This window comes from Narcine bancroftii, chromosome 5, assembly GCF_036971445.1.
Source record: "Narcine bancroftii isolate sNarBan1 chromosome 5, sNarBan1.hap1, whole genome shotgun sequence".
NCBI classification, from domain to species: domain Eukaryota; kingdom Metazoa; phylum Chordata; class Chondrichthyes; order Torpediniformes; family Narcinidae; genus Narcine; species Narcine bancroftii.
This window is the reverse complement of record NC_091473.1, coordinates 192,466,640-192,493,011: the sequence shown is the minus strand read 5'-3', so window position 1 is coordinate 192,493,011 and position 26,372 is coordinate 192,466,640. Positions and strand designations below refer to the sequence as shown.

Sequence of the window (26,372 nt, the reverse complement as noted above, 5' to 3'; positions counted from 1 at the left end):
ATGTGTGAACTTTGAGGTCGGCTCACGAGCTTGGGACCAGCACAGCCTCAGAACTTTGGTGGGCACTGCCCGAGGCTCGAGAACTGGAGTCACTTCTGGGGGGGAGTGGGGTGTTGACCAACGTCTAATTGCTGGGAGATGAGGGTGGGGTGGGAGTGAATGACATCCACTTGTACGTTCCGATATGGTAAGACACACTTCCCAGGATGCCGCACTCCCATGGGGCAAACCCCCTCCTGCTGCATGTGCGTCCTCGCCATTTACCCGAAACTGACTAAGCCTGATCAGAAGGTGTTGATCTTGTCTAGCCTCCTCCCTGCCCATCTGCGGACGCGGGGCATCGACTTTCAGGGCTCTGCAGAACCTTCGGGGCAAAGAAGATGGCCGAGCTGACCTTTGACCTTGGACGCCACCAGCACAAAATTCCGTGGCGAGAAGCGGGGCTCGAACAAGGGCAGCAGCTGGCACTGAAAGCCTGCAAGGAGAATGGAATGGTGTGGTTGTTGAGCGGATCGAGGGAACCTCCACGTTAACTATTCTGCCCACTCCTTTTCTCAATCCTTCACCACCTCCCTATCCTGCCACTCACCCTCCTCATTGCCCAATCTCCAAGATTTCCTTCTCCCATTGTATTACAGCACCTGTGACCTCAGTTTGAATCCTGCGCTGTATGTAAGGAGTTTGTACCTTCTCCCCGTATCTGCGTGGGCTTCCTCCAGGGTCTCTGGTTTCCTCCCACTGTTCAAAAGGTACAGGCGGCGTGGGCCGAAAGGGTCTAAATTAAAATTCTCTCACCACATACTCCATCTAAACCCCTCCATCACCTGCTTCCCTCCCTGATTCTATCCTGTTCCGTTCCCAAACCCGTTCACTCTCTAGCCCCTTTTCCACTGGCATCTCAGTTAATTGGCCATGCAGTGTCCTGGGATAGGAAGCCCCTTGTGCCATTTCCACTGGGCCACCCTTAAATAAGTCACCAATTGTCTTTCCACTGAACACAGCTCAACCCCGGGGATCGGAGAGTTCTGCCTTCAACTGGAAATGGATGACATTCTGCTGTCCCTTTTCCCTGGTCTATATGGCACGCTGGTGTCAGCAGACGCCAGGGATATGAGTGGGGGTAGAGGCCGTCAATCCCCAGCATGAAATAATGTTATTTGATGCCAGCCTTCAGACAGTACATTCCCAGTTAATTCCTGGGACAGGGTGCTAGTGGAAAAGGGGCTATAGCCTCCCTTCATCCACATCCCATCCCCCTGACCTTGCTCCTGGAGGTAGATAACTCTGTCCAAGAGGATGAGGCTTTCGATGGCTGGAGCTAGGGTCAGGCTGAGGCAGAAGTAGGCCAGCACCTTGCCCTCCTGTTCCAGCATGGCCTGCACCTGTCCCGTGTCCCACTGAGCTCCTGCGTCCAGACCCAGTCTCTGTAATCCTGCCCGGACGTAGCTGCAGAGACAGAGAAAAGAATGTTAACCCCAGAGAAACCAGCCAGCCCTCGCCCAGGAACCTGGGCTGCTGATTCCCAGGCGTTGCACTCAAAGTCAGAGGTCAGGTGATTCCTTGTCCCCCATCCCCCAGAACCGTGCAACATCCGTCCGCATTGATCCAACACCAAATCTTGGTGAAGGGCTTTCCATTCCCTCTGAGACAGGACATTGTTGGCTGCCCACTCAAGAAGAAGTCTCACTACTCTGGGTCTAGAGTCACCTGTATCCAACACCTTTCTCTGCCTGTAACTGCCTCTGCACCCTACATCCCTCCCTATATCTGTAACCACCTCCACCCCCAACTCCCCTCCCCGTCTCTGTCACCCCACTCTGGTCCCCTACACTCATCCCTATCTTTAACCCCCTCTGGTCCCTGACACCTCTCCCTGTCTGCCTCCTCCTCTGGTCCCCTATACCCCTCCCTGTATCTGCAACCCTCTGGTCTCCTATACCTCTCCCTGTCTCTGCAACCCCCTCTTGTCCCCTATACCCCTCCCTGTCTCTGTAACCCCCTCTCGCCCCTTAAACCCTTCCCTGTAATCCCCTCCACTCTCCCCTTTCCCTGGAATGCCAGCCTTTGGATAATACCAAAGCCCTGTGCCCCTCAGTGACACCTGGGCTGGGCTGTGAGCTCCGTCCCGACCTCCCTCAGCCCCATGACCCCTACTGGTACTGCTTACTCTGGGAAGGGGAGAAGGTGCGTCTTCTTGCTGCTCTGCAGAGCCGGCCGTTTGAGTGTGGGGTTCAGCTGCCTGACGATCACCTCCAGCACGGCGCGGTAGCAGTGCGTGCAAAGCGCAGCACTCTCGCCCTCCAGCCGAGCAGCGAAGTCTTCCACGGCATGGCAGGCCGTCTCCCTGAGCTTGTAGGGCAGCTGATACGAGGGCAGCCCCCGAACCCAGGCGCTCATGGGGTAGCCGGAGTCCCTGGCCGACTCATCAGTCTTCATGTAGCAGCAGGAGACAGTGGCGAGCCCTAGGGCCCTGGAGCAGCGGGCAAACCGGCGCAGGGCAGCCGGGCCAAGGTCTCCGCAGGCGTGCAGGCCGGTCAGCACAAAGGGTCCGTCCCCATCCGCCCTGGGCACCCCCTCAGCCGGGCGCTCCCTTGGCTCCAACAGGCGCAGGAGGTCCTCGTGGTCCATTCCAGGGTCCACCCACCGCACCAGGTGGCAGGGCGCTCGGGGTAGGATGGGGTCTGCACCCTGCGGGTGAAAATGGAGGTGGCAGCTTAGTGTGGGTCCCAGCTGGGTGATCCTCCCTCCCTCCCTCACGTCCACCCATACCTTCCCCTCGCCCTCACCCGGATCCTCCTCCTTTCCCTGATTCTCCTCTCCTCCCCATGTCCACCCAGATCTCTGTCCCCTCCCCAAAAAAACCCAGATCTCCCTCCCTCCCCCTCACCAGGTCCTCCTCTTCTCCCTCCCTCCCTCACGTCCACCCATACCTTCCCCTCGCCCTCACCCGGATCCTCCTCCTTTCCCTGATTCTCCTCTCCTCCCCATGTCCACCCAGATCTCTGTCCCCTCCCCAAAAAAACCCAGATCTCCCTCCCCTCTCCCCAGGTTTCCCTCCCTCCCCCTCACCAGGTCCTCCTCTTCACCCTCCCCCTCCCCGTTCCCCCTCCCTGGGTTCTGTCCCCTCCCCATGTCCACCCAGACCTCTCTCACCTCTCCGAGTCCTCCTCTCCTCCCTCCCTATGTCCACCCAGCTCTCCCCACTCCCCAGGTTTCCTTCCTCCCTCCCTTTGTCCACCCAGATCTCCCTCCCCCTCCACAGGTTCTCCCTCCCTGGTTTCTCCTCTCCTCCCCATGTCCATCCAGACCTCTCTCCCCTCTCCCTCCTCGGGTCCTCCTCTCCTCCCTCCCTTTGTCCACCCAGATCTCCTTCCCCCTCAACAGGTTCTCCCTCCCTGGTTTCTCCTCTCCTCCCCATGTCCATCCAGACCTCTCTCCCCTCTCCCTCTTCAGGTTCCCCTCCCTCCCTCCCTCTCTGGGTTCTTCCCCACCCCCACTCCCGACTGCCCCTGCCCCCACCTCGGGTTGGCGGCCTGCCTCCTTCTGCAGACAGTGTAGCATCTCTTGGTCGTACCTCCTCGCTGCCACCACCAGTCGCTCAGAGGCTTCCAGTCCGGTGAGCCGAAGGCTGTGCTCGAAGGCGAGGTAGCGGGACAGGTGTCCCTGGAGAGAAGATGGGGGGGGGGGGGTTTATACGCATCGCAGCGCGGAGACTGCGCCTCTGGCCTCGCCAAGACCAGAGGCAGTGTCCACCATCCCTGCCCCATCGTGGTGGATGGGATGGGGAGCACGGGAGTCTGGTTCTGTGACCGCAACAACTTCACCAGACATCATCTCGTTCCGTGCTGCAGCTCGCCACCGTTCACACGTGTAGCCCTGTTACAGCTCTGGGAGGTTGGCACCGTAAACACGTGTAGTCCCGTGTTACACCTTGGGCAATTTGGCACCATACACACGTCCAGCCCCATCACAGCTCGGGCAGGTTGGCATCTTGTTCATCATGCGTATGGCCCCGTGTTAAGACCATGGACAGGTTGGCACCGTACACATGTAACCCCACAATACACCTCAGGCAGCTTGGCACCCGTTGCTGGGCATTTGTGCTCCCCATTGTGCACTGGGCCATGTGCCAGGCCAAGGGTCAGGTGTGGTCAGAGGATGGGGAATGAGGCAGAAGGTGGGACAAGGGTGGGGGGGGGGGAGTGGAAAGTGGGGTCTCCCCGTAGATAAAGTGGCACCCGTGGCCCAGACTGATTGAGGCAGCAGACGACTGTACCTGGCCCGATCCAACGTCCACCACATGCTGACAACCCGTCGCATCGCACAGCTTCTTCACCAGCTATCGGGGGGAGGGGGTAAAAGGACGGGTATTAATGCGCGATCTGCTTCATTGCCTCTCCGGTGCATGCTGCAGTGGTCATGGGAATGGAATCATCCACCATCTGACTGGACTGGAGGTGGTGAAAGGTCTCAGGCAGCCACCCTTCCAACCAGTGCATTGGTCTATGTAAAGGACCTATCTAGCCCCAACTGACCACGTGGTTCCACCCCCACATTCCCCGCTTCCTCCCCCTTCATTACCACCCTGGGCCTGCTCATCATCTCCCCTCCGTCGCCTTCCCCACTACACCAACTCCCATCCCCATTACCCTCACTCACCCTTTCTTCCATCACCCCATCTCCCCTTTACACACCCATCTCCCCATCCTCTCCCTCCTTCTTCATTGCATTCCCACCCCAACCCCCTCCGTTGTCTTCCCCATGACACACACACCAATCACCCTTGTCCTTCCTGTCAACTTCTCCATTACACTCCTGCTCCTTCCCCCTTTCCTCATTTCCTCCCTCCACCTTCCCCATTCACTCCCACCACCCCACCCTTCAACACCTTCCCCATTCACTCCCACCACCCCACCCTCCAACACCTTCCCCATTCACTCCCACCACCCAACCCTCCAACACCTTCCCCATTCACTCTCACCACCCAACCCTCCAACACCTTTCCCATTCACTCCCACCACCCCAACCCCAACACCTTCCCCATTCACTCCCACCACCCCATCCTCCACCTTCCCCATTCACTCCCGCCACCCCACCCCCAAAACCTTCCCCATTCACTCCCACCACCCCATCCTCCACCTTCCCCATTCACTCCCACCACCCCATCCTCCACCTTCCCCATTCACTCCCACCACCCCATCCTCCACCTTCCCCATTCACTCCCACCCCACCCCCAAAACCTTCCCTATTCACTCCCACCACCCCACCCCCAACACCTTCCCTATTCACTCCCACCACCCCACCCTCCACCTTCCCCATTCACTCCCACCACCCCACCCTCCACCTCCCCCATTCACTCCACGTTGCCCATTCACTCACACCACCCCACCCTCCACCTTCTCCATTCACTCCCACCACCCCACCCCCAACACCTTCCCTATTCACGCCCACCACCCCACCCTTCACCTTCCCCATTCACTCCACGTTGCCCATTCACTCACACCACCCCACCCTCCACCTTCTCCATTCACTCCCACCACCCCACCCCCAACACCTTCCCTATTCACGCCCACCACCCCACCCTCCACCTTCCCCATTCACTCCCACCACCCCACACTCCACCTTCCCCATTCATTCCCACCACCCCATCCTCCACCTTCCCCATTCACTCCCACCACCCCACCCCCAAAACCTTCCCTATTCACTCCCACCACCCCACCCCCAACACCTTCCCCATTCACTCCCACCACCCCACCCTCCACCTTCCCCATTCACTCCACGTTGCCCATTCACTCACACCACCCCACCCCCAAAACCTTCCCTATTCACTCCCACCACCCCACCCCCAACACCTTCCCCATTCACTCCCACCACCCCACCCTCCACCTTCCCCATTCACTCCACCTTCCCCATTCACTCCACCTTCCCCATTCACTCCCACCACCCCACCCTCCACCTCCCCCATTCACTCCATGTTGCCCATTCACTCACACCACCCCACCCTCCACCTTCTCCATTCACTCCCACCACCCCACCCCCAACACCTTCCCTATTCACGCCCACCACCCCACCCTCCACCTTCCCCATTCACTCCCACCACCCCACACTCCACCTTCCCCATTCACACCCACCACCCCACCGTACCCATTCACTCCCACCACCCCACCCTCCAACGCTTTCCCCATACACTCCCACCACCGCACACCAACACCTTCCCCATTCACTCCCACCAACCCCACCCTCCAACACCTATCCCACTGCACTCCCACCACCCCACACCCTCCACCTTCCCCATTCACCCACCACCCCATCCTCCACATTCCCCATTCACTCCCACCACCCCACCCCCAACACCTTCCCTATTCACTCCCACCACACCACCCTCCACATTCCCCATTCACTCCCACCACCCCACCCTACACCTTCCCCATTCACTCCCACCACCCCACACTCCACCTTCCCCATTTACTCCCACCACCCCATCCTCCACCTTCTCCATTCACTCCCACCACCCCACCCCCAACACCTTTCCTATTCACTCCCACCACCCCACCATCCACCTTCCCCATTCACTCCCACCACCCCACACTCCACCTTACCCATTTACTCCCACCACCCCATCCTCCACCTTCTCCATTCACTCCCACCACCCCACCCCCAACACCTTTCCTATTCACTCCCACCACCCCACCCTCCACCTTCCCCATTCACTCCCACCACCCCACCCTCCACATTCCACATTCACTCCCACCACCCCACCCCCAACACCGTCCCCATTATACTTCCACCCCAACACCTTCCCCATTCACTCTCTCCACCCCACACTCCACCTTCCCCAGTTACTCTCTCCACCCCACAATCCACCTTCCCCATTCACTCCCACCCTCCACCTTCCCCATTCATTCCCACCACCCCACCCTCCAACACCTCCATTCACTCCCACCACCCCACCCCAACACCTTCCCTATTCACTCCCACCACTCCACCCCAACACCTTCCTCATTCACTTCCACCACCCCATCCTCCACCTTCCCCATTCACTCCCACCACCCCACACTCCACCTTCCCCATTTACTCCCACCACCCCATCCTCCACCTTCTCCATTCACTCCCACCACCCCACCCCCAACACCTTTCCTATTCACTCCCACCACCCCACCATCCACCTTCCCCATTCACTCCCACCACCCCACAATCCACCTTCCCCATTTACTCCCACCACCCCATCCTCCACCTTCTCCATTCACTCCCACCACCCCACCCCCAACACCTTTCCTATTCACTCCCACCACCCCACCATCCACCTTCCCCATTCACTCCCACCACCCCACCCTCCACATTCCCCATTCACTCCAACCACCCCACCCCCAACACCTTCCCCATTATACTTCCACCCCAACACCTTCCCCATTATACTTCCACCCCAACACCTTCCCCATTCACTCTCTCCACCCCACACTCCACCTTCCCCATTTACTCCCTCCACCCCACAATCCACCTTCCCCATTCATTCCCACCACCCCACCCTCCAACACCTCCATTCACTCCCACCACCCCACCCCAACACCTTCCCTATTCACTCCCACCACTCCACCCCAACACCTTCCTCATTCACTTCCACCACCCCATCCTCCACCTTCCCCATTCACTCCCACCACCCCACACTCCACCTTCCCCATTCACTCCCACCACCCCACCCTCCACCTTCCCCATACACTTCCACCACCCCACCCCATTACACTCCCACCAACCCACCTTACCCATTCACTCCCACCACCCCACCCTCCAACGCTTTCCCCATACACTCCCACCACCCCACCCCCAACACCTTCCCCATTCACTCCCACCACCCCACCCTCCAACACCTTTCCCATTGCACTCCCACCTCCTCCACCTTCCTCATCACTCCCACCACCCACCCTCCAACACCTTCCCCATTCATTCCCACCACCCCACCCTCCAACACCTCCATTCCTTCCCACCACCCCACCCCAACACCTTCCCTATTCACTCCCACCACTCCACCCCAACCTTCCTCATTCACTTCCACCACCCCATCCTCCACCTTCCCCATTCACTCCCACCACCCCACACTCCACCTTCCCCATTCACTCCCACCACCCCACCATCCACCTGCCCCATACACTTCCACCACCCCACCCCATTACACTCCCACCAACCCACCTTACCCATTCACTCCCACCACCCCACCCTCCAACGCTTTCCCCATACACTCCCACCACCCCACCCCAACACCTTCCCCATTCACTCCCACCACCCCACCCTCCAACACCTTTCCCATTGCACTCCCACCTCCTCCACCTTCCTCATCACTCCCACCACCCACCCTCCAACTCCTTCCCCATACATTCCCACCACCCCACCCTCCACCTTCCCCATTCATTCTCACCACCCCATCCTCCACCTTCGCTATTCACTCCCACCATCCCACCCTCCACCTTCCCTACTCACTCCCATCACCCCACTCTCCACCTTCCCCATACACTCCCAGCACCCCACCCCATTACACTCCCATCTTACCATACACTCCCACCACCCCACCCCCAACAACTTCCCCATTCACTCCCACCACCCCACCCTCCGACACATTTCCCATTGCACTCCCACCACCCCACCTCCTCCACCTTCCTCATCACTCCCACCACCCCACCATCCAACACCTTCCCCATACACTTCCACCACCCCACCCTCCAACACCTTCCCCATTCATTCTCACCACCCCATCCTCCACCTTCGCTATTCACTCCCACCAACCCACCCTCCACCTTCCCTATTCACTCCCACCAACCCACCCTCCACCTTCCCTATTCACTCCCACCAACCCACCCTCCACCTTCCCTATTCACTCCCATCACCCCACTCTCCACCTTCCCCATACACTCCCACCACCCCACCCCATTACACTCCCACCACCCCACCCTTCAACGCTTTCCCCATACACTCCCACTACCCCACCCCCAACACCTTCCCCATTCACTCCCACCCTCCACCTTCCCCATTCATTCCCACCACCCCAACCTCCAACAACTCCATTCACTCCCACCACCCCACCCCAACACCTTCCCTATTCACTCCCACCACTCCACCCCAACACCTTCCTCATTCACTTCCACCACCCCATCCTCCACCTTCCCCATTCACTCCCACCACCCCACACTCCACCTTCCCCATTCACTCCCACCACCCCATCCTCCACCTTCTCCATTCACACCCACCACCCCCCCCAAACACCTTTCCTATTCACTCCCACCATCCACCTTCCCCATTCACTCCCACCACCCCACAATCCACCTTCCCCATTTACTCCCACCACCCCATCCTCCACCTTCTCCATTCACTCCCACCACCCCACCCCCAACACCTTTCCTATTCACTCCCACCACCCACCTTCCCCATTCACTCCCACCACCCCACACTCCACCTTCCCCATTTACTCCCTCCACCCCACAATCCACCTTCCCCATTCACTCCCACCCTCCACCTTCCCCATTCATTCCCACCACCCCACCCTCCACACCTCCATTCACTCCCACCACCCCACCCCAACACCTTCCCTATTCACTCCCACCACTCCACCCCAACACCTTCCTCATTCACTTCCACCACCCCATCCTCCACCTTCCCCATTCACTCCCACCACCCCACACTCCACCTTCCCCATTCACTCCCACCACCCCACCCTCCACCTTCCCCATACACTTCCACCACCCCACCCCATTACACTCCCACCAACCCACCTTACCCATTCACTCCCACCACCCCACCCTCCAACGCTTTCCCCATACACTCCCACCACCCCACCCCCAACACCTTCCCCATTCACTCCCACCACCCCACCCTCCAACACCTTTCCCATTGCACTCCCACCTCCTCCACCTTCCTCATCACTCCCACCACCCACCCTCCAACACCTTCCCCATACATTCCCACCACCCCACCCTCCACCTTCCCCATTCATTCTCACCACCCCATCCTCCACCTTCGCTATTCACTCCCACCATCCCACCCCCAACACCTTTCCTATTCACTCCCACCACCCCACCATCCACCTTCCCCATTCACTCCCACCACCCCACCTCCAACACCTTCCCCATTATACTTCCACCCCAACACCTTCCCCATTATACTTCCACCCCAACACCTTCCCCATTCACTCTCTCCACCCCACACTCCACCTTCCCCATTTACTCCCTCCACCCCACAATCCACCTTCCCCATTCATCCCACCCTCCACCTTCCCCATTCATTCCCACCACCCCACCCTCCAACACCTCCATTCACTCCCACCACCCCACCCCAACACCTTCCCTATTCACTCCCACCACTCCACCCCAACACCTTCCTCATTCACTTCCACCACTCCATCCTCCACCTTCCCCATTCACTCCCACCACCCCACACTCCACCTTCCCCATTCACTCCCACCACCCCACCCTCCACCTTCCCCATACACTTCTACCACCCCACCCCATTACACTCCCACCAACCCACCTTACCCATTCACTCCCACCACCCCACCCTCCAACGCTTTCCCCATACACTCCCACCACCCCACCCCCAACACCTTCCCCATTCACTCCCACCACCCCACCCTCCAACACCTTTCCCATTGCACTCCCACCTCCTCCACCTTCCTCATCACTCCCACCACCCACCCTCCAACACCTTCCCCATACATTCCCACCACCCCACCCTCCACCTTCCCCATTCATTCTCACCACCCCATCCTCCACCTTCGCTATTCACTCCCACCATCCCACCCTCCACCTTCCCTACTCACTCCCATCACCCCACTCTCCACCTTCCCCATACACTCCCAGCACCCCACCCCATTACACTCCCACCTTACCATTCACTCCCACCACCCCACCCTCCAACACTTTCCCCATACACTCCCACCACCCCACCCCCAACACCTTCCCCATTCACTCCCACCACCCCACCCTCCAACACATTTCCCATTGCACTCCCACCACCCCACCTCCTCCACCTTCCTCATCACTCCCACCACCCCACCTTCCAACACCTTCCCCATACACTCCCACCACCCCACCCTCCAACACCTTCCCCATTCATTCTCACCACCCCATCCTCCACCTTCGCTATTCACTCCCACCATCCCACCCTCCACCTTCCCTATTCACTCCCATCACCCCACTCTCCACCTTCCCCATACACTCCCACCACCCCACCCCATTACACTCCCACCACCCCACCCTTCAACGCTTTCCCCATACACTCCCACTACCCCACCCCCACTTTCCCCATTCACTCCCACCACCCCACCCTCCTACACCTTCCCCATACACTCCCACTACACTACCCTCCAACACCTTCCCCATTCATTCTTACCACCCCACCCTCACCTTCCCCATTACACACCCACCACCCCACCCTCCAACGCCTTCCCCATTCACTCCCACCAACCCACCCCTCCAACAACTTCCCCATTCACTCCCACCACCCCACCCTCCGTCTTCTCCATATACTCTCACCACCCCCCAACGCCTTCCCCATTCACTCCCACCACCCCACCCACACGTTCTCCTTGGCCTCTCCCCATCGCCCTGACCTCCACTGCTCCCCCACCCCATCACTCACACTCCCACCATCCCAATTACCCTTGCTTTGCCTCCCCACCACCCCGCCCCCCGCCCCGTCCCGCTCCTCACTCTGCCCAGCCTCCTGATCTCGTGCTGCTTCTTCGGCTTAACGTGTCTGCGGAAAAGGTGGCTCAGCTTTGAGCTCTGGCTCCTGTTGGCCTGAAATTCCTCGGGCTCCTTGCCTGCACTGGGCGGCGTCGGGGATAGGCCCCTAGGTTGGCGGGGGAGAGCCAGGCTGTGGGCAGCCGCCTTGAACGCCAGCAGAGAGAGTGGCCACACCAACACCTGGCTGGGGTGGACAGGTGGGAAGGAGCATCAATGAAGGGGGAAAGGGGCAGGGGATGAAGGGATAGTGGAAAGGAATCAGGGGAGAAGGAGATGGTGGGGATTTGGGGAGGGGGTAAGAGCAGAGGGGGTATGGGGAGGTGGTGGGGAAAGGAGAGGAGGGGGATGAGGTGGGGTAGGGAAGAGGCGGGGAAAGGGAGAGAAGAGGATGGAGAGGGGACAGAGAGGGGGAGATGGAGAGGGGACAGAGGGGGGGAAGACAAAGGGGAGGGGACAGTGGGAGAGAGGAGAGGATGAAAAGGGGGCAGGGAGAGAGAAGATGGGGAGAGAAAATGATGGGGAAGGAACGGGGAGAGAAGAGGATGGAGGGGACAGAGAAAGGGGAGAAGATGGGACAGAGGTGGGGAGATGGGGAGGAGTGAAGAGGATGAAGAGGGGGCAGGAGGGGAGAGAAGATGGGGAGGGGACAGAGAGAGAGGCAGAGACAATGCATTATAAGTTGTTAATCATCTAACCCTCTTCAAAGGAAGTCCTTTCTCCTGACTCCTCACTCCATTCCATTAAAATTCTAAAGGGAATGAAAACCTGTTTGCTTTGTGGCCGTTGCTTTCCCTGCAAACATGACCGGTAACCGACCCGGGTGAACAAGAAGAACCAAATTGCATGTACTGTTGTTCCCATTTCCTTTTTACAGGAAAACATCTATCTGTTTGCTGTCATGACTCAAATGCAGATGACACAAAAGTAGCTTCATGACTACTGCTATCATACGTCCCTCATAATTTGTTGACCAGAGGCACACATCAGCTGAAAGTAGAATCAGTTCGCCATTGCCTGAAGAGGGCGCACAAAATCAGTGAACCGGTGCGGACTCGAAAGGCCAACATGGCCTGTTAGTAGAATCAGTTCGCCATTGCCTGAAGAGGGCGCACAAAATCAGTGAACCGGTGCGGACTCGAAAGGCCAACATGGCCTGTTTCCGCTCCGTAAATGGTTATAAGGTTAAGGCTGGAGGGACACAGCGGCATCTTTGGAGACGAATGGTCAGTCAGCGTTTCAGTTCGGGACCCCTCGCTCAGGGTGAGGGGTGACTGGTCCTGTCAGTGTCTACACAGGTGGTGTGTTACTGCCACCTGCTGGTAAGGCGGACACCGTGGTTGAAGTAAAAACATAATGCTGGAGAAACTCAGCCGGTCAAACAGTGTCCTTTATATAGAAATGATTAATTTACATAACCGTTAACATTTCAGGCTTGAGGGAAGACCTGATACACAGCGTACCAGAATCCGAATTTGTCATGAACATGGATGAGGTCTGGGCCCGCTGTCCTGCTCACCCAGGGGAAGTGGATGGTAATAACATCACCTCCACTTCCTCGGTGTCGTGGCCGCTGTCTGGCTCACCAGGCAGGAGGCCAACTGCAAACAGACTCTCCTACATTACCATACTGTAGCTACACCTTCTCGTTGGTGTCCCCCCAAACCCCCCATTCTCACTGAGTGGCCGACGGTGTCACCGAATGGGTGGGCTAGACTCGCTAGCCTCATTTGGCAGCCAGCCTAAGAGAAGGAAACCTGGGCAGATGGAGCTCATCAGGCCATCCATTCCAGGAGAAGGATACTCTGGCGTGACACCTATGACCCGAGGACCCTGCGTGCTGGGCCGTGGCGGGGTAAACCCGGGGTATAAAGGGTGGGACCAGTACTGCAATCCCCCTAAAAAAACAAATCCATTGCGCAGGGTCAAAGGACACGTCTACGATCCTTCCTAAACCTTTGTTCGCAAAGCCAAGCCATGGGTGGAAAATTTTGCTATGAATTTCATTTTTAACCTTCCACAATGTATACCAAACTCCAGACTGGGCTCATGGGTAAACCATAGTACGACCACACTGGTGGTTGGGTATGAAACCAGTCATGGAAAACCGGGACATAGAGTATATGCGCTTGTTGGTATTCACCGAAAACCAGGGTATGGAAGTCCAAAGGGTTAAAAATAATTTTTTAAAAGTGCAAAAAGAAGAGGAGGTGGTTTGTTGTTCATTCAGGAATCTGACAGCGGTTGGGGGGGGGGGAGGGGGGAAGAAGCTGTCCTTGTGCCACTGGGTGTTCGTCTTCAGGCTGCTGTACCTCCTTCCCGATGGTAGCAGTGTGAAGAGGGCATGGCCTGGGTGGTGAAGGTCCATGAGGAGAAAGGCCTCTTGTACACATCCTCAATGGAGTGAAGACTGATCTTCGTGAGTTCACAACTATCTGCAGCCTGTTCTCCTGTGCTTTGGCAACTCCCTACCAGTCAGAATGCTCTCCAAGGGACGCCTGTAGAAATTTGTCTTTGGTGACATATCAAATCTCCTTAATCTCTGACTAGCTGGTGAGCCTTCTTCGAGATTGCATCTATACAGAGGCCCCAGGATAGATCTTCAGAGATGTCGACGCCCAGGAATCTGAAATGCTTAACCCTTTCCACTGCTGACTCCTCGATGAGGACAGGTTCGTGATCTCCTGATTTCCTCTTACCCAAGTCCACAATCAGCCTCTGCAGGTTTGAGCAGAGTCCAAGAAATACATTTGCTAGGAAGTACATATTCAGATTCTTTCTCAGACTTCTGAGGCCCCACTTGGATCATTGTGAGTTTTGGGCTCCCCATTTAAGAAAGGATGTGCTAACGTTGGAGAGGGTTTAGAGGAGCTCACCAGAATGATTCTGGGAATGAAATGAGGAGCGTTTGACAGCTTTTGGCCTGGATTTGATGGAAGTTTGGAGAATAAGAGGAAATCTCATTGAAACATTTTGGATGTTGAAAGGTGTGGATGGGGTAGATGGAGAAAGGTTGTTTCCCACGGTGGGAGAGTCTAGGACAAGAGGGCATTTGTGATAGTACAGATCTATCACCAATGTACATAGTGTATATAGTTACTGTATCTAGACTGTGCTTACAGCGATTGGCTGAGAGCTAAGCCTCAGCTATTGTCTGGGCCTTAAAGGGTTGTGTCCCTAGCCAGGTCGGATCATTCCGGACTGGTCGGCTACCTGTGAAGAGCTCCTGTCTTTTCCTAATAAAAGCCTTGGTTTGGATCAACAAGTCTTTGATTCTTTCGACGAGCTCTACAGCATTACTTAAGGATTGAAGGATGTCCACGTAGAACAGAGACGGGGAGGGTGGTGAATCTGTGGAATTTGCTGCCACGGTTGGTTGTGGAGGCCTGGTCACTGGGTGTATTGATTGGCCAGAGCATCAAAGGTTATGGGGAAAAGGCCGGGCAAGTGGGGCCGAGTGGGGAAATGGATCAGCTCGTGATGGGTGTGGTAGGGCAGACTTGATGGGCTGAATAGCCTATTTCTGCTCCTATGTCCTATGGTACAGAAGCCTGAAGGCCAGCACCTCCAGGTTCAAGAATAGTTAATCAGGTTCTTCAAATACTCCCTGTACTACGCTGACTGGAGGAGATAGTTGAGGGAGATACTGTTGCCATGTTTAATTAACACTTGGTTGAATATGGGCAAAACCAGAGCAGATGAGGCTAGCGTGGGTGGGAGATTTTGGTTGGCGTAGGCAAGAAGGGTCGGGTGGCCTGTTTCCATCTGTATAACCATAAACTACTCTGGAACCACCAGAAAGATCTGTCTGCACGATTGAAATCCAGCTTCATTTGCACTAGCTCCATAGTCAGTGAGGAGGTTTGGAATGTCACCATAGACTCTTGCTAATTTCTACAGGTGAGCACGCTGACCAGTTGCACCAGTACAGAGGTGCCAGTGCACAGGACAGCAAAAAGCATACTTCGTCAGGGTACAAGCAAACTGTGGGCAGGCCTCTGAATAAAATGCTGGGAGGAGGGACGGGGGAGGAGCACAGGCCCACAGGTAAAAGGTGGATCATGGAGGGGATGGCTCTGTGAATGGTGAGAGAATGGGGTGGAGAGCTGGAGGAAAGGAGACAGAGGGATATATTGCCTACCTTTTGCTCATATCTCAAGCCTGAAACATGGGTTCTGTATCTTTGCTACATAAAGGACACTGTTTGACGTGCTGAGTTTCTCCAGCCTTGTGTTTTTACTTCAATAAAGGCGTCTGCAAGCTTTTGTGTTCGACTGGAACCTTGTGTCATTTTGTACCCAAGATGCCAATATTAAATGTATGTAGTTGTTTTCTGGGGAAAAAAACTTTGCTTACCCAACAGAAGATTTACTCCCCAACAGCAATGACGCCAGTTGCGGAGCAGTCAAAGCAGAGAGCGTTGTCTGCCAGGCACGAGGCACTTTCTCCCACAGGTTTTCACTGAAGAATTCCTAGGAGGAGGTTCAAGATTGAGAAGGTGGTGGGACAAAAATAGGGGAAATATGCTTACAGGTATTCCCCCACTATCCAGAAGTAGAGCATTCCTATGAAACCTTCCATAAGCCAAAAGTGAAGAAGCAATTACCATTAATTTAGACCCCCCCCCAAAAAAAAATCATACTGGATTCATCTAACACAGTGGTTCCCAAACATTTATGGGATGCCACCCCCTTGGCTTCCAGTCCTCATCCCTAGCATCTCTTTCCCCCTACACACACATACAATGAACACACATTCTTCTCCCTCACCCACTCACTGCCTCTCATTCCTCAACTGGCTCTGCCTGCGGGCCTCTCTCCTGGGGCCGATTCCTTTTGAGCCCCCTGCACTCTGTACCTCCCTCACCCCATCCACCCTTCCTCCTCCTCCCGTTCGCTCTCAACTCGTTAAAAGGCCGAAGCCAAATGCAACACGGTGGCCACTGAGGCCAGATCCCACGGGACCTCCCGGTCGCCGTTTATTTTGCTCACCACCGCACACCCCAAGTCTAGCAGCGGCAACTGGCGGCCCTTCCGGGGACTGCGTCTTTGCTTGCCTTCCCCCCCCCCCCCCCCCCCATAAGAGCAAAAATCCTCTTTGGATTAACAAAAACAGGAAGTAATGTCGGACTTTTGTGAAAGCAAGGACTGTGGTGGACAAGGCTACCAGCCATCATCATGCCAGCATTCCACAGGAACTCTATCGAGAGCATCCTGGCTGGCTGCATCACAGTATTGAGTCAAGTTTATTGTCATCTGATTGTACAAGTAGAAGCTGACGAAACAGCGTTCTCCGGTCCGCAGTGCAAAACATGCAACCTGACATAACACACAAACAACACATACGTTTCATCTGTGAATAAATAAATATTGTTAACAAAGTGAGTCGGGGATTCCACCGTCGACTGGAGCCAAAGTGGCCGCTGCAGCCTCGTGCCCTGCTGTTTCTCCATGGCTTGGCTGCTGTAAATCACACCTGGATTGGAGATCATTCTGCGGGACCATAAAAGCAGCAGAGAGGATTGCTGAGGTCTCCCTCCCCCCACCCCCCCCCCCAACCCGTGACGCGATCCACCTGGATCGTTCTGAAGGAGCGTGGAAAATCTGTAAGGATCTCTACCAGCCCGCAACTTCTAGCTACTCCCGTTGGGAAAGAGATACTGAAGTATTCAAGCCAGATCCACCCAGCTGAGGAACAACTTCGTCCCACGGGCAGGGAGAATGCTGAACTGCTAAAACGATTCCCCGTGACTCTACTATTTATTAATAATACTTATTGTTAATACATGTGTCTAGGTTTTGTATCCACGTATCATTTGTACGTGTACAAAGTCTGGTTATGTGTTTGCATGGAGGACTTTTTGGGGATCGTTTGGCAGCTCGTTGAATGTATTTGTTGGAGAATAGGAGATTGAGAGGGGATCTCAGAGAGACGTTTCAAATTTTGAAAGGTTTTGACAGAGTCGATGTCGATGTTTCCCTTGGTGGGTGAATCAAGGACAAGGGGTCATTGTTTTAAAATTAGTTATCCATTTAAAACTAAGATGAGGAAGAACTTCTTTAGTCAGAGGGTCGTGGATCTGTGGAACTCACTGCCGCACAAAGTGGTGGAGGTCAGATCACTGGAGAATTTAAACAGAAAATTGATAAGTATCTAATTAGTAAGGGTATCAAGGGATATGGAAATTGGATCTAGATGTGAGCATAGTTCAGCTTGGTGTAGAGTCACGGAACAGACACGATGGGCCTAATGACCTGCTTCTGTTCCTCTATCTTGTGACCGGAGAACGCTGTTTCGTCGGGTTGTACTTCCAAAATGTTTGGCCTGGAAGTCAGCCTGAAGAAAACTGAGGTCCTCCATCAGCCAGCTCCCCACCATGACTACCAGCCCCCCCACATCTCCATCGGGCACACAAAACTCAAAACGGTCAACCAGTTTACCTATCCTCGGCTGCACCATTTCATCAGATGCAAGGATCGACAATGAGATAGACAACAGACTCGCCAAGGCAAATATCGCCTTTGGAAGACTACATAAAAGAGTCTGGAAAAACAACCAACTGAAAAACCTCACAAAGATAAGCGTATACAGAGCGTTGTCATACCCACACTCCTGTTCGGCTCCGAATCATGGGTCATCTACCGGCACCACCTACGGCTCCTAGAACGCTTCCACCAGCGTTGTCTCCGCTCCATCCTCAACATCCATTGGAGCGCTTACACCCCCTAACGTCGAAGTACTCGAGATGGCAGAGGTCGACAGCATCGAGTCCACGCTGCTGAAGATCCAGCTGCACTGGATGGGTCACGTCTCCAGAATGGAGGACCATCGCCTTCCCAAGATCCTGTTATATGGCGAGCTCTCCACTGGCCACCGTGACAGAGGTGCACCAAAGAAAAGGTACAAGGACTGCCTAAAGAAATCTCTTGGTGCCTGCCACATTGACCACCGCCAGTGGGCTGATAACGCCTCAAACCGTGCATCTTGGCGCCTCACAGTTTGGCGGGCAGCAACCTCCTTTGAAGAAGACCGCAGAGCCCACCTCACTGATAAAAGGCAAAGGAGGAAAAACCCAACACCCAACCCCAACCAACCAATTTTCCCTTGCAACCGCTGCAATCGTGTCTGCCTGTCCCGCATCGGACTTGTCAGCCACAAACGAGCCTGCAGCTGACGTGGACTTTTTACCCCTCCATAAATCTTCGTCCGCGAAGGCAAGCCAAAGAAAAGAACTTTACAATCAGGTGACAATAACTTGAACTTAAAGGCAGAAGAGCAGAGACAGACCAGAGAAATCAAATGCAATTGTGATTATCCCAATTAATAGATTATAGGTGGTCCTCAACTTAGCGATCAGGTTCCATTCTGATAAACCTATCATAAATGGAAAAATTGTAAGTTGATACAGAATACTGCACCTACCGAACATCAGAGCCTAGTCTACTTTTTTTTTGGAAAACTTTATTTATAATCAATAATAGATAATACAATGTAATAGCATTTTATCCCATAATACCCCCCTACTAATCTACCCCAGAAAAAAAGAAGAGAGATGGAGGAGAATAATTAAAATAATACATTTAAATGTGTCGTGGTTTAGGGACCACACCACCCATGCATGGGAAAATATTTCAAGAATTAGTAGGCATCCAATCCATGTACGGGCTCTAAACTTTCACAAAGAAAGGATAATTATTTCGCAAATTATACGTTATCTTCTCTAAAGGAATACATGATCTCATCTCCGTATGCCCACCATTGAAAATTCAACTGAATATCATTCTTCCAAGTCACTGTTAAATATTTCCTAGTTAATGCTAAAGCCTACCTCAGGAAAGCATTTGGAGATTTATCTAATTTCAATTCTAAACACAAAATTCTAAATATCGCCCAATAAAAATGTTAGGGTTTAAATTTAAATTTGAAATTTAAACACAACTTCCAAAAATTCTTTAATTTTATTCCAAAAAGGTTTAACTGTCTCACAGAACCAAACTGAATGTAGCCTCGTCTACCTTAAACATGCTCAGACCACTTGCCATAGCCACAGCTGGGCAAATGTATCAAAAACAAATCCTATTTTGTAATTAATTGTTGAATACTGTTACGGGGTATATTACATTTATATTATATATTAATATGTCTTTAAAAACAGATAGATGGTGGGGGTTTAGTGTGTACGTCACTTCACAGAGTCTCTTTCTTTGGCTTGGTTTCGTGGACGAAGATTTATGGAGGGGGTAAATGTCCACGTCAGCTGCAGGCTCGTTGTGGCTGACAAGTCCGATGCGGGACAGGCAGACACGGTTGCAGCGGTTGCAGGGGAAAATTGGTTGGTTGGGGTTGGGTGTTGGGTTTTTCCTCCTTTGCCTTTTGTCAGTGAGGTGGGCTCTGCAGTCTTCTTCAAAGGAGGTTGCTGCCCGCCGAACTGTGTGGCGCCAAGATGCACAGTTTGAGGCGATATCAGCCCACTGGCGGTGGTCAATGTGCCAGGCACCAAGAGATTTCTTTAGGCAGTCCTTGTACCTTTTCTTTGGTGCACCTCTGTCACGGTGGCCAGTGGAGAGCTCGCCATATAACAGGATCTTGGGAAGGCGATGGTCCTCCATTCTGGAGACGTGACCCACCCAGCGCAGCTGGGTGGGACAACCCTCTTTTCAATCTTCTTCAGCATGATGCTGAACCAAGCCATTAAAGACCTCAACAATGAAGACGCTGTTTACATCCGGTACCCGCACGGATGGCAGTCTCTTCAATCTGAGGCGCCTGCAAGCTCACACCAAGATACAAGAGAAACTTGTCCGTGAACTACTCTTTGCAGACGATGCCGCTTTAGTTGCCCATTCAGAGCCAGCTCTTCAGCGCTTGACGTCCTGTTTTGCGGAAACTGCCAAAATGTTTGGCCTGGAAGTCAGCCTGAAGAAAACTGAGGTCCTCCATCAGCCAGCTCCCCACCATGACTACCAGCCCCCCCACATCTCCATCGGGCACACAAAACTCAAAACGGTCAACCAGTTTACCTATCTCGGCTGCACCATTTCATCAGATGCAAGGATCGACAACGAGATAGACAACAGACTCGCCAAGGCAAATAGCGCCTTTGGAAGACTACACAAAAGAGTCTGGAAAAACAACCAACTGAAAAACCTCACAAAGATAAGCGTATACAGAGCCGTTGTCATACCCACACTCCTGTTCGGCTCCGAATCATGGGTCCCTCTACCGGCACCACCTACGGCTCCTAGAACGCTTCCACCAGCGTTGTCTCCGCTCTATCCTCAACATTCACTGGAGCGCTTTCATCCCTAACGTCGAAGTACTCGAGATGGCAGAGGTCGACAGCATCGAGTCCATGCTGCTGAAGATCCAGCTGCGCTGGGCGGGTCACGTCTCCCAGAATGGAGGACCATCGCCTTCCCAAGATCGTGTTCTATGGCGAGCTCTCCACTGTCCACCATGACAGAGGTGCACCAAAGAAAAAGTACAAGGACTGCCTAAAGAAATCTCTTGGTGCCTGCCACATTGACCACCGCCAGTGGGCTGATATCGCCTCAAACCGTGCATCTTGGTGCCTCACAGTTCGGCGGGCAGCAACCTCCTTTGAAGAAGACCGCAGAGCCCACCTCACTGACAAAAGAGGAAAAACCCAACACCCAACCAATCAATTTTCCCCTGCAACCGCTGCAACCGTGTCTGCCTGTCCCGCATCGGACTTGTCAGCCACAAACGAGCCTGCAGCTGACGTGGACATTTACCCCCTCCATAAATCTTCGTCCGCGAAGCCAAGCCAAAGAGAAAGAGAATGTCTGTTTGTGAAATGACCTACACTAAATCCACCCACAATATATCTTGCTTAAAAACATATTTATGTATAATATAAAATATAATTTAAACCCCGTAACATTACCAATGTCATTTGCTATGATTCCAACATCTTCGAAATTAGAAACCTCATGACCTAAACCAACTTCCCATCACAAAAACATGAAAAATTTAATCAGCAGAAACATCTGAACACAGGCCAAGATCCCTTATCGAAATGGACGGCAATGTTAGTTGCAGCAAACAAATACGTGGTCACTGAATGTACAGCTGATGTAACTGCCTTTTGTAACACTTCACAAAAGACATCTCATTTGAAATGCATAGGTAGCGACTTTGTGTCCTCAGTGACTTTGCAGAAACTTTGAAGAAGGCCTATGAAGACTTCACAAGTAGGTGATAATTGGACTGATGCTGTGGACTATTGTCTTTAAAGCAACAGATGTCCAGGCAGTAACGATTCTGGTGCCAGCAATCTGTCTGGCTGCAGTTTGCTCTTGTTAGAGGGATCATGTGGTTTTTGCAGAGAGAGAAAGAGAACTGAGTTCTGCAGTAGCCTTTGGAAGGCTGCAACATGGCAAGCTGGCAGGCTTGTTGAAAACCCCATTTTGAAGATGGGTTGCGAGTTCTGAGTTCAGCCTGTTCAAAAGCCTTGTAGTTCTTACAAGAGGAAATGGCCAGCTGGAGTCCTTCTCCTGAAATAAGGGACCTGGAAGAAGAAGTCATCATTTGGAAAAACCCATGATGGGGCAAGTTTCTTCGATAAGACACTACAGTGGCTGATCGGAAGGAAATCGGTTTGTGTGCGTCCAACGAGCAACAAACCTCTCTCTGAAACCAAGAAGAACCTTCCTGAGCGGTAACCATTTGCCTTTCATGCACCAGAGCCTGGGGAAGATTAATAAATGTTAAATTTTGTGCACAGTGTAAGAATTACCTGATACCAGTGAACTTGGAGGGATGAGAAGTGAGATTGGACTGTGAATCAAATAACTTTTCGGAACATTACATACGCATGCACTTAGAAGGGGGTTAAGTTAGGTTAAGTTAATAATAATGTTAAAGTTTGATCCTGTTTATATGTTTAAAGAAAATTAAAAGCAACTTTTGTTTAAGTAACCATTTGTCTTGGTGAATTTCTATTGCTGGTGGGTTTTGGGGTCTTCTGGGCTCATAACAACACGTTTCATTTCTACACTGAAAAGAAAAACAATTTTTAATCATAAGTCGGATCATCGTCAGTAGAGGAGCATCTGTATTGGCAGCTGTAATAAGATGCACTGAAAACTCAGTTCTGGGTGCTATCCAGCCAAGTCAAGCAGCAACATGGCAAGCTGGCAGACTTGTTGAAAACCCCATTTTGAAGACGGGTTGTGAGTTCTGAGTTCAGCCTATTCAAAAGCCTTGTAGTCCTTACAAGAGGAAATGGCCAGCTAGGGTCCCTTCTCCTGAAATAAGGGAAACAAAACAAAACAGCATCCAGGAAGCTATTCAACCTCTTGGTCCTGTTATGAGGGAGTAGGAAGAAATAAATGAGCCCAAGGAAATCAGACCATTCAGCAGGCAGAGCCTGACCCCTCCTCCTCTATGCTGACCCTTACACACTAATCTCCTGTATACACCTCAAGAATCTGTTCACACAACCTTTAAACATTGTAATATATCTACCTGCACGCCTATTTTGAATATTTCAGATTTATTTATACATGATGTGGGGAGTGTGGAAGCAGAGATGCAGCACTCCCTCAGGGTCTAGCCACTCAGTCGACAGCATGGGCTTTGAATGGCCCGTTGAGGGAGCCAATGGTAGTTTTAGCAGAAATCCTGCGACTGTGGGTCTGCGCTAAAGATGGTGGCGCCTATTAATCGGAAGCAGCCGCCAGGGGCTGCAGACTCTGGGGAAGCAGAGGACTGAAGCAGGGTGCCAGAGGATGGGAAGATCACGCACCATCTGAGAGGGAGAAGCAGAAGAGATGACACACGGGACTGTGACCAAGGAGGCGGACCAGTGAGGGGGCTCTGCGGCTGAGAGACCAGTCCACACAGCGGGCTGCTGGTGACTCGTGGCGAGGGGCCTATGGAAGCGGTGGGCTGCTGGAAACTGCTGACGGGAGACTCACGCGCGGGCTGCGGACTGCTGGAGACTGGCTCGAAACTGGGTGGAGGGATGTGAGGAGGTGCCGAGGGCGCTGAAGGGTTCTTGTCCATGTTGGAGATTCAGATCTGGACCTTGGGTTGGATGAGACTCTGTGTGGCTGCGGGGGCTGCGGAAGTGCTGGAGGTGAATCTACGGACAGTTTGGTGACTTGGGGTGGGGGGGGAAAAACACTCCTTTTTGATTCTCTCTCTCCTTGCAGCAGGCAAAAAGGAATTTCATGTAATATGACAGTTTTATTTCGATGATAATAAATTGAATCTCGACATCATATATAACCCTGAGATTCTTTCTCCTGTGGGCGAGACAGAATTACCATTTAATGATAGTGTAGGTAAAATTGGGCTGGGTGGGTCACGTCTCCAGAATGGAGGACCATCGCCTTCCCAAGATCGTGTTCTATGGCGAGCTCTCCACTGGCCATCGAGACAGAGGTGCACCAAAGAAGAGGTACAAGAAATCTCTTGGTGCCTGCCCCATTGACCACCGGCAGTGGGCTGATATTGTCTCCAACCGTGCATCTTGGTGCCTCACAGTTCGGCAGACAGCAACCTCCTTTGAAGAAGACCGCAGAGCCCACCTCACTGACAAAAGACAAAGGTGGAAAAACCCAACACCCAACCCAAACCAACCAATTTTGCCTTGCAAACCGTGCCTGCCTGTTCCCCATCGACTTATCAGTCACCAATGAGCCTGCAACAGACGTGGACATACCCCTCCATAAATCTTCGTCCGTGAAGCCAAGCCAAAGAAGAAAAGAAGGTAAATTGGGCAGCATGGACTCGTGGGCCGCTGAAATGGCCTGTTACCAATGCTGTATGTCTGAAATTTTAAAAAAACCAGGATTGAAGGGCGTCCTCTTGTAAACAGAGATGCGGAGAAATGTCTTCAGCCAGAGGGTGGTGTATCGGAGGAATTTGTTGCCACAGGCGGTTGTGGAGGCTGGGTCATTGGGTGTATCTAAAGCAGAGATTGATGGGTTCTTGACCAGCCAGGGTTACGGGGAGAAGGCTGGTCAGTGTGGCTGAGTGGGAAAATGTATCAGCTCATGATTAAATGGCGGGGCTGACTCAATGACGGACTTCTCTGACTTGTGGACTTATTAACCCCATTTCTCTACCCTGGTTCAAACACCCAGAAAAGGCAGGTTTGCTGTTGGGGAGAGATTTGAGTTTTCAGCTACTTGAGGATTTCCAGAGCTTGGTTGGAATCAAGTGAACATAAAAGAAGGGCTCATAGGTCAGAAAAGGACAAGGTTCTGGACCAGAAAGAGCTTCAAAAGTTGACTCACGATCACATACGAGTCCAAGATGTCAATGTAGGTGGACAGGAGGCGGGCGATGTCCACGGCCCTCTGCTTCTGCTGCTCAAACGACAGCTGGTGAGGGTCCAGCGATGGCATTTTGGTCAGCACCGGCGAACACACCGACTGGCAAAAGACAGGAACATCCCAAGCTGGGATTCCCAGCAGCAACCTGAGCGAGCGGTGGAGAAAGGGGGAGAGGATATCGTTGGGGTGGAGGGTTGGGAATGGGGAGGGGAAGAGAGAGCAGGAGAGGTAGGTAGCACAGAAGGTAGATGGAGGGAAGGGCGACAGGAGAAGGAGGTGAAGGAAGGGATGAGGAGGAGGGGAGGGAGGAGGAAGGAAAGAGGGGGGAGAGGGGAAGAAGAGGGGGAGGGGGAGAGGGAAAGAAAGAAAGAGAGAGAGGAGGAAATTTACCAGCTCAGCAGCCCCACTCCCGCTCTCGGCCCCAGGATCCAGGACAGGGACCTGTCGGTGCGACCCGCGTCCCGGAAGTGAACGCCGCGCTGACCCGGAAGCAGCAGGAGGGCATGGGCCTCGCGGTGGGGACACCGGGTGTCGGTGAGAGAAACGGTGGAGGGCGTGTGGGGGACGGAGATGGGGTGGGGGAGGGATAGAGAGGGGGAGGGGGAGGGATAGTGGAAGGAGGTGGAATAGAGAGGGGGTGGGGAAGGGGGATGGATAGAGAGGTGGAGGGGGGTGAGGAAGGGAGGATAGAGGGGGAGGGGGAGGGATAGAGAGGAGGAGGGGTGGGGAAGGGGAGGGGTGGGGAAGGGGAGGGGAGGGGTGGGGAGGGGAGGGGTGGGGAAGGGGAGGGGTGGGGAAGGGGTGGGGAAGGGGAGGGGGAGGGGAGGGGTGGGAAGGGGAGGGGGAGGGGAGGGGTGAGGAAGGGGAGGGATAGAGGGGGAGGGATAGAGAGGAGGAGGGGTGGGGAAGGGGAGGGAGGGGAAGGGGAGAGAGGGACTGGGGAAGGGGAGAGAGGAGTGGGGGAAGGGGAGAGAGGGAGTGGGGGGAGGGAGGGTGTGGGGAAGAGGAGGGAGGGAGGGTGAGGGAGCAGTGGGAGGGGGGTTGGTAGAGGGGAGGTTGAGGGAGCAGAGGGAGGGGGGTTGGTAGAGGGGAGGGGGCAGAGGGAGGGGGTGGTGGAGGGGGGAGGTGGTGAAGAGGAGGGAGGGTATGTTGGAGAAGAGGGTGAGAGGGAGGGCGTGGTGGAGGAAAGGGCAGAGGGAAGGGTGGTGGAGGGGAAGAGCAGAGGGAGGGGTTGGTGAAGAAGAGGGGGGTGAGGGAGGGGTTGGTGGAGGGGAGGGGGGGATAGTGGGTGGAGGGTGGTGGAGGGGGAAGGGGAGGGGGTAGAGGGTGGAGAGGAAGG

The 26,372-nt window shown here is 54.1% G+C and overlaps 1 protein-coding gene across 3 annotated transcripts; it reads right to left on the bottom strand.

Annotated features, from left to right (window-relative positions):
- Positions 1-262: 262 nt before the first annotated feature.
- On the bottom strand, positions 263-25,454 carry mettl25b (methyltransferase like 25B). 3 transcript variants are annotated; one of them, XM_069940444.1, is made up of 9 exons: positions 25,424-25,454; positions 24,995-25,178; positions 16,083-16,198; positions 11,694-11,913; positions 4,277-4,339; positions 3,520-3,663; positions 2,168-2,688; positions 1,262-1,446; positions 263-475 (listed from the first exon to the last, which is right to left on the bottom strand). In XM_069940444.1, exons 2-9 carry the CDS (start codon positions 25,103-25,105, stop codon positions 348-350), a joined length of 1,488 nt encoding a protein of 495 aa, XP_069796545.1. In that variant the 5' UTR covers positions 25,106-25,178; positions 25,424-25,454; the 3' UTR covers positions 263-347. The 3 variants fall into 3 exon arrangements, with proteins under 3 accessions (XP_069796545.1, XP_069796546.1, XP_069796547.1); XM_069940445.1 differs by having other exon boundaries at positions 24,995-25,132; XM_069940446.1 differs by having other exon boundaries at positions 24,995-25,158; positions 25,424-25,444.
- Positions 25,455-26,372: the final 918 nt, after the last annotated feature.